At 39.6% G+C, this 8,529-nt stretch overlaps 1 protein-coding gene across 1 annotated transcript in view; it reads right to left on the bottom strand.

The window, feature by feature from the left end:
- Nucleotides 1-515: 515 nt before the first annotated feature.
- nmbr (neuromedin B receptor) overlaps nt 516-8,529 on the bottom strand; it is a 38,103-nt gene continuing 30,089 nt past the window's right edge. Inside the window, exons 4-5 of the mRNA XM_005814318.3 lie at nt 3,814-4,052; nt 516-1,864 (exon numbers count right to left, since the gene is read on the bottom strand). Of these exons, the coding sequence (XP_005814375.1) occupies nt 1,702-1,864; nt 3,814-4,052 (402 nt within the window). The 3' untranslated portion in view covers nt 516-1,701. The remainder of the gene's footprint in view (nt 1,865-3,813; nt 4,053-8,529) is intronic.

The raw sequence follows: 8,529 nt of genomic DNA on the forward strand, positions 1-8,529 counted from the left end.
TAAATATTGACCACCTGTTAGTAACTATGTATATAAACCATTAAAATATCATCTTCTTTCTCAAAATCCAGCCTGTAATTGTGGAAAATAACATGAGAAGAAATAGCTTTTAAACAAAATCATCAGTTATTGGTGTGAACACTTTGCACCACTCCTTTTTGCCACTGGTTCAGTAATTAAGCAGCAATCCCAGTCTCTGAATCCTGGTTCCCATTAATGCTTTCTTTATTCAGCTCTTCTGTAGGCTTTAGATGAGATAACCATAGAAGAAGTTAATTTGGTGTCTGGTGAAGTAGACTTGGCCAAATGTTTTAGACCCAATGAAGGATCTATTTTCACCTTTGTGTCGATGTCGTGGCTCCACAGCATTACAGATCCTCTACTTTACTCAGGAGACATGAAGTGATTCATCCTTCATCACACCGAAAACTCTTAGGAAAAGCAACATTTGCACTTAAGGTCCCAGTAGAATAACAATGTACCATCACAATGAGCACGTTTGTGATGGTAGGATGAAATAAGCTTTTTTTTTTTTTTTGGCTTTCCTTCAAAACGACATCTAATGGTTGTTAGGGAGACATTGTGACTCCAGTCGCTGCTCCAGTTCTCTACCAGTCAGAGTTGGTGGTATTCCTACCTGCCGTACCGTCTCCATGGTGACAAGATGAACATAGATCGACACAAACCTTTCTTACTTGAATGGCGTGTTTATTTTGTCTTTTCCGTTTTGCTTGATGGGGATTTGGGTTTTTCTGTCACGTCATATTTGAACATCAAAGAAGCAGAAATTTGTAGATTTGTAACTAGAAGCTCTTGACCAACTTTGAACAGCTACAAATAAAAATGTTTCACTCACATTTATTTTATTGGAGGAGTTTGTGATGACAGCCAGTGATGCGAAAGTGATTTTGTTAAAACAGCATGTTGTTAATTTGAGATGTTTTCCAAACTCAAACTCTAATTATAGGTCTGATTTTCACTGTGAGTGATGTTCAATAAAAGACCAATTTATTTTCACTGTTTTACAACATTTTACTTGAAATGTGAGTCAATTCTGGACATTAAAGGAAGGGAAAGGCCTGGTAGTGACTCTTCTCCTGGAAGTATACATAACCAAACTCTCACGGTACTGACTTCATTACCTGAACCTTACCTGGTATTTCTACCTGTAGAACAGTGACTGTTTGTCTGCACAGCGCCTGCCTAGCAGAGCCACATGCAGGTTAATTTTTTCAGTTTTGAGTTGTAAAGCTTCCCGTTGAGCTGAACAGACACAACTGCCTTCATATCTCCAAAGATGACAGGAGTTTGCAGACATTTCCAGGTTCATCCACTCTACTCAACGCCTTTGGATGTCTATGAACCACTGCATTCACAGACATGCCTTTTGCATGAACCTTTTGCCGGACAAAAAGTTCAGACAAACCGTCTCCATACTTTAGACTGGATGTGTTGATGCCTGTTTCTACAGCCTCAGTTGGTCACCGGCGTTCTGAGTTGTAACACATTCTCAGGGTGTTTCTGCTCTTTTTTGTTTCAAAGAGGCACTTCTTGTTTTGGTTGTTTATGATGGTCATGATTTATCCTGATGCCTTGAATCATCCAATTGGTGGAACATGTCAGAAGTTTTTTTTCTGGGTTTTTTCCCCAGAGTCCCTCTCAAACATGATTATCGTCTCTCTGCAGAGGATCCTGGAAACTTCACAGAGCCACTTCCTGAGTGTTGGAGTTCCCGTTTGCTGCCGGAGCCACAATGACGGCGGTGGGCGTGGTCTTCTTGATGGATGTGAGGTGGATGTGAGAGGTGCTGTGCATGTAGCTGGGTTGGCGTTCAGGACGGGGACCTCGACCGCACCGCAGCTGACTGGGGAGGAAGAACAACAGCCGGTAAACCAGGCGTCCAGAGCCAGAGATAAGTTTCACCTCTGAAGTAAAGCTTCTGTATTAACGTCTTAGAGTGGATTAAAACATTTTTTTAAATTCCTATTTGTTGATTTTGCATGTACGATGGTATTGGTAGGCAAACATGCTAATTTTTCCGTTAGCTCTTTTGCTAACTTTAAATAACCCACAGTGCCTCCAAGTTAATTTTTCCAGATAAATGCAAAACTTACTTGGCTGTTGTGTAATCATTTAGTTAAAATTTTTGTTATTGACTGAAAAAATTCTTCAGGTAGACATTTATATTCATGCTCTTATTTTGAAGGGGTGAACACTGTCATTGATGAAGTGCAGTTTCCTTTCCTCACCTTCTCTCTCTCTTTTGCCCCAATAAGTTTATGTCAAACATGCAGAGACAAAATAAAACACTGTTAGAAAACAAGATCTAATTAAAGAACATGTAAATTATAATGCCCAAATTAAATTATTTCTCGATGGTCGTAGTCTTTCAAAAGTAAACATAATTTCAATTGAAGTACTTTAGGATTAGCTTCTGCTAAATACCATGTCGGTGTAGCTCTTTTTGTTAGCTGACAAGCTAAATCAAGCTGTAATTCAGTCAAGAGAGATCGAAACTAATCCTAAATGGATTAAATGTCAGCCATGTTGGAGGAACACGGCTCCAGTTTGGGGGTTTTTATTAATGGAAAAACTTGTACAATAGTTATGTAGTGATATTTTTATAAAAACAAAAAAGTTTTGTAATTTTTAAATTATTTCTCCAGAGGATGATGGGCTAACAATATTTACAAGACTTGAATCTTACATACAGTAAATCTCAGGTATAGAATATGATCTTTGTCCTGCTTGTGTTTAGGGTTCATCTTAATTTTCTGATGCTCTGTATCTAAAACATAACGTAGCCTCTGTCCTCAGGTTCCTGCAGGGAAGGAAATAATAACTGTCAGGATGTCTGGTGTTAGCGGGAGCACTTGAAGGAAGCTTTAGAAAAAGACGGGGCCGTGATTACTTCATTTCCCATGTGAGGGAGTCGATTCACTAAGAAAAATGAGGCACCGGTCTTCTGGTTCTCGCCTACATCTGTCCCTGAATGCTCCCAATTTCACAAATATTCAGCCTTCTGAAAACTTTTGATTAGTCTGAAAATTACAATTTAACTTGGTATGTGCACGTGGACAGCAGCCTATCGGAGCCAAAGCTGAGGCTGTTTTCACCTGCTGCTGCCAACGTGTTGGGCAGATTTACGATACGTAGTAGAAAACCACACAGAGCTAATGCAATATGCTTTCAGCTGCATTGCTCTGGACGGTGACCGACCGTAACATAACTTCCCTTCTAAATCAAACGGTTGAATCAATCTGAATCATGTGGAGCAGAACTTTGATTAGAGACTTCAAATATTGATCCTGGGAAATAAAAGGGTGTGAAACACAATCATCGGGGGCTTTCCCATCCAATCATAGATTTAGATCTTCGAATGGTGGAGAAGCTGCTGAAATTCAAATCGGGCATCAGAACGTGGAAGAAAGGATGTTTAATGGACTTTGAACATGTTAATGAAAGACAGCTGGACTGAATATTTCAGAAGCTGAAGATCTACTGACACTTTCATGAACAACCTGAAATTTGTCAGAGAATGGGCCTATGGTGGTCTAATGGTGTAGGGTTTTTGGCACACTTTGCACCCCATAGTGCTGACTGATGACCATTTAAACCTAATAACCTTCCTAAGTTTCGTTTTCCACACACCAATTAACTTATTGGCAAAGAACTGCTGGATGTTTTATTCTAAGTGTTTAGGCTGTTTTTATAAGCAGAGACCCAAACAGAAGCACAAAAACTTGCAAAATGTTGTGCTGTGCGTAACAGGTCCCGTCTAAAGCTGCTGTGTGATGCTGTCTTGCCTCTGACCTGTTGAAGTGCCGGCGGAAGCTCTCACTGAGCAGGTAGAGGGCGAATGGGTTGACGCAGGAGGAGGAGAAGCTGAGGACTCTGGCCACCAGCGTGATGACGAGGTGGGCCAGCGACAGATCCATCTGGTGGTAGTGGAAGGAGCGGTACATGTAGAGCACATGGTTGGGGAACCAGCACAAGGCGAACAGGCCCACGAAGACCAGCACGATCTTGGCCAGGCGCTTCCTCGTCTCCATCTGAAAGGGCAGATACAAACTTCTGCTCAGATGTTTGACAAATTATTTTTATCCACAGCTTTAACTTTCACAACCAAGGAACCAGAAAGTCTGTGAAACTAAGGTGACGTCACCCTGGACTGAGACGCTCTGATCAGGAACAACAATCCTCAAATTGAAAATCCATCACCTTGAAGCTGGACTGAAATGTCTTGTTGTCCACCCAGTTGGACAAGCCAAATCTCTACTGGAAAATATTTTTATGGTCAGGCAAGACACAGTTTAAGGAGTTTGGCTAAAATGAGAAGAAGCACATTTATAGGAGACTGTACCTACTATTAAGCACGGTAGAGGTATCATGTTCTTTTGATGCCATTGGTGTACAAAATGGATGAACTACAGTGCAATAGATATTTAAGCACATATGAATATGTTTCATCCTGCAAATTCAGCCTTGTACAGCTGAAGCTTTGAAAAGCTTCGGGTAAATCACTGAGAACCCAAAATGTAGAGCGTTCAGAGAATAAGGAGGGCAGAAGAAAATAAAATCTAAGAAAGGCTGGAACAGAGGAACAAACACTTAAAGAAATCTCTTTTCTGATGAAAGAATATAAACAACTCCCTTCCAGGAGTCCCTGCAGGATCGGTGAACAGAACGCCGGCTCTGAACGTCCGATGATGAAACCAATAAACAGAAACGGACAGTTTCAGATTCAGAGGAGTCAGGCTGACATTGCTGGAAGACTCAGCATGAAAGAAGCCGCCTTCAATCATCCAACAGACTTCATACCAATCAGACGTCTGTGCATGTGGACATGCGAAACATGTCAGCTGTGTTTTCTCACAGCACTTCCCTGTGAACTTCAGGCTTCAGGAGAAACATGAGAACCCAGAGGAACAGCTTCCTTCTGCTGAAAGTGGATTCTGGATGGATGCAAACATCCTTTGAAGTGATGAATTCTTATTTAAAATCCAACGTTATGTGAACAGAACCATGATAGGACCTGGTCTGGTCATTGTGCTTTGGTTTAGTATCGTACGTTCGGTGGGTTTCTGTGTTCACTGATTGATTTATTTTTATATTGCTTTGCTTTCACTTCCTCCAATCATTTGACCCAATCAGCTCTGTTCACTGGTTCCCAGTAATCCGTTTTCACTCATCTGGTCCAATCCCAGTAAAGAGTGGAGAGGCACAGATTTAATGCTGCATGAGGTTCAGAGTAAAGTTTCCAACCACTGAAGTTTTATGATCCCATTTCATCTGTTTTAAAATACTGTTAGTTTATAAATCACTTAACGGCTTAAAGATCTGCTGTTGTCATAGCAACCTTCCAGACGGCTCAGGTCTTCTGGTTCTGGTTCTGCTCTGCATCAGAACCAGAACCAAACATAGAGGAGAAGCACTCAGCTTCTATGCACCACAAATCTGGAATAAACTTCCATAAAACTGCAAAACTGTAGAAACACTGAGTTCCTTTAAATCCAGACTGAAGCTCATCTGTTTAGAGTTGCCTTTAGTAAGTGGAGCAATGATCAATTTATCTGATCATTTTAGTAACAAATGTTATTTATGTAATATTTATTGCTTGTTTCATAATTGTTGCCTGTATCGTGTTTCTATAACGTAAAACTCTGAGCTGCTTTGTTGCTGAAATAAACTTGTTGTTGGTCCAGTGAGTCTCATCCAGTGTTGGATAAAGCTAATAATTTAAGTGGGCTAACCATAAATACGCACTAAATTCAACCACTTTGATACCCATCATGTGTTACAACAGAGTATATTGCCTTCAGTAGCGTTCAATTTATTATTGCACATCTACCTATGAAGTTTACAAGTTTATTTCTGGAGCAGATCTTTCACTGACTGTTATAGTTGGAATATTAATAACAATAAATGTTAGTAAGATGGTGTTTAGGAATGTATTTCAGGATGTTGGATGTATCGGTAACACAGCATGTGACTGAAATGATTTTTAGATGTTGCATTAGTTTGTGAGGCTTTTATGTTTGAATCACATCAACAAAACTGAATATTTTATAATTATTTTGATTCGCTGAACATTTCTAGTGACATGCATCCTCCGTCTTTTTGGCTGCTTTTTGTAAAATCTCCAACTGACCCAAAACAGTGTGATGTAAGCAAGTCCACAGCCAATCAGAGCTGAGTGTGCAGATGTTGAGTCTGTCAGGTTCTCACCTCTGGTGGCTCACCTGATCCAACATGATCACAAAGTCATTTACACGCTGTAAGAGGATTACTGGAGCGAACTGAACAGAGGATTAGGTTTAGCTGAAGTGGATTTTTCTCAGTAAATATGCTGTAATTAAATACATTCAGCTGCAGTCGTTATATCACCATCTGCTCTGCTGCTTAAAGGAAGTAAGTCAAAACTAATGTAAAATAAATGTTGAGTTGAAGCAAAACTCTGCTGATCCACTCAAAGCTTCGGGACACTTTCTGCTGCTTTCCTTCCTGCAGTTTCTCAGAGACCTGCAAGCTGAGAGCCGGGATTAAAAGAAACTTTGTATTTTTTTACATCTGCATTTGTATATTGCCTTTTATTGCTGTATGAAAATGGAACTTCAAAGGGAAACCTTGATCATTCCAGCTGCAACTTTCACTTCTTTTGTAGAAAGAAAATGTTCCAGCGTTATTCTATTTCAGGATATAATGAAATGATTTGGTTTTGAAATGATTTAAATCTGAACTGAAGTGTAAAAAACACTCAACAGAAATGACCAATAAATCAGAATAAAATTGGTCAACATCTGTTTGGTTTAATCACCCAGGTATTCTTACAAGAATACAGAAAAACATGGAAATTCACAGCCCCAGTTTTACATTTGGCATTTATTAAGATTTATGTGAATTAGCTACACAAAGTTGTTTATTTTTTAAAGCACAAAAAAATAAAACTCCAACAGGTGTGGCCTGCATTTCTTTTCAGACCCCCTTTTATATTAAATAATTTCCCTGCTGGGATGAATAAAGTAATTCTATTCTAATTCTATTTACTTTTTTACCCTTAAATAAAATCAAGTGCAACCGACTGACTTCAGAAGTTTACTGAGTATATAGAGATTCCTGCATAATCATCCAACCTCAAAATGCAAAAACACAAAGTCTTAGCAGCTGGTTTTGGTTTACCTTCTGGTGCAAATGTTTACAAGTAGCTTCAGTAATATGAGCTTATTATAAGTAAATAATTCCTTAATATTGGTTAGAAAAAGTACCGGTTCCACTGGCAGATTATTTCACTACAAAAGTTTTTTTTTGTTTGTTTGTTACAGAAACCTCAATAAGAATTAAAAAAGTCAAAAGTGATGATGTCCAAATACGTCATCAATCCTTTTTATGTAAATTTGTTCAGTAATGAGCTAAAATTTATTGTTTTAATGTAACAAAATCTGAAATTACGTTTGCAGCCTACCGTAACACCAGGATCCTGTGACCAAACCAGCAGCATTTTACTGTTTTTATAAATTTATGACCTGTCTGAAACATCTAATTAGAAACTAATTTAAGAATCGTTTGTGCCCTGGAGGCCATCTCTCGGTATTTGGTGACCCACGGGGATCCGGGCCGTAATGTTACTGCCTCCCTCATGAATGGATTCATATCTCTGTGGTAATAATAGGAGGAAAGTTATTATCAAGAGATTCCCCCGAGGCAGAGCTAAGAGCCATCGTTGTCTCTGAGGCAGAAGTCTGCAGAGTCGCCCGGGAATTACAGGCTGCCTGATCCCATTAGAGGCTCCATGGAGATAATTCGGCTCTCCAGGCCACTGCTGGATGCGCTGATCCATGAAGTTGTCATTTTTTATTCTTGGATTCTCTAACTGCTGAAATTCAGAGAAAGTATGTCCTCATGAGGTTGGCAGTTGTTGCACAACGGGGCAACATCTGGGTTTGCAGGTGAAATAAAGCTTTTAGTTCCAGGAAGCAGGTGGAAGTTTCCCATCTAGCATTCAGGAAGCCGACTTCAATCCGTCATTCATCCCAACATGCACAAAGAGGAGCAGGTTCTGAAAGCAGGCTGGCATTTCTGACCAACAGAATCAGTCTGACATTTTCGCTCTCTGAGTGACGTAACTGGAAGAAATAAAACGGTTGTTTATTATTTACATGTTTAATCTCAGATTAACTCCAGATTGGTTTGGTTTTGTGAAAATGTGTTTTATATAAAGACTGAACAGAGTGGCAAGAGGAAATGATAGATAAATGAAACGCAATCACGAGTTAAGCCTCTAGGTGGCCTCAGATCTAAACATGGAGGACTTTTGGACCCTGAGGAGCTCAGATGGAAACTGAACATAAAAACACAGGAAATGATTAAAACAAACATTTTACTAAAAACTGTTTAGAAAATAATTTTAAAAAATAGTTAAAAAAAGCCAAGACTGATAGATGTCCAGATGATCCATCCATCCATCCATCCAGTCATCCGTCCGTCCGTCCATCCATCCATCCATCCATCCATCCATCCATCCATCCATCC

This window comes from Xiphophorus maculatus, chromosome 15, assembly GCF_002775205.1.
Source record: "Xiphophorus maculatus strain JP 163 A chromosome 15, X_maculatus-5.0-male, whole genome shotgun sequence".
Taxonomy (NCBI): Eukaryota; Metazoa; Chordata; class Actinopteri; order Cyprinodontiformes; family Poeciliidae; genus Xiphophorus; species Xiphophorus maculatus.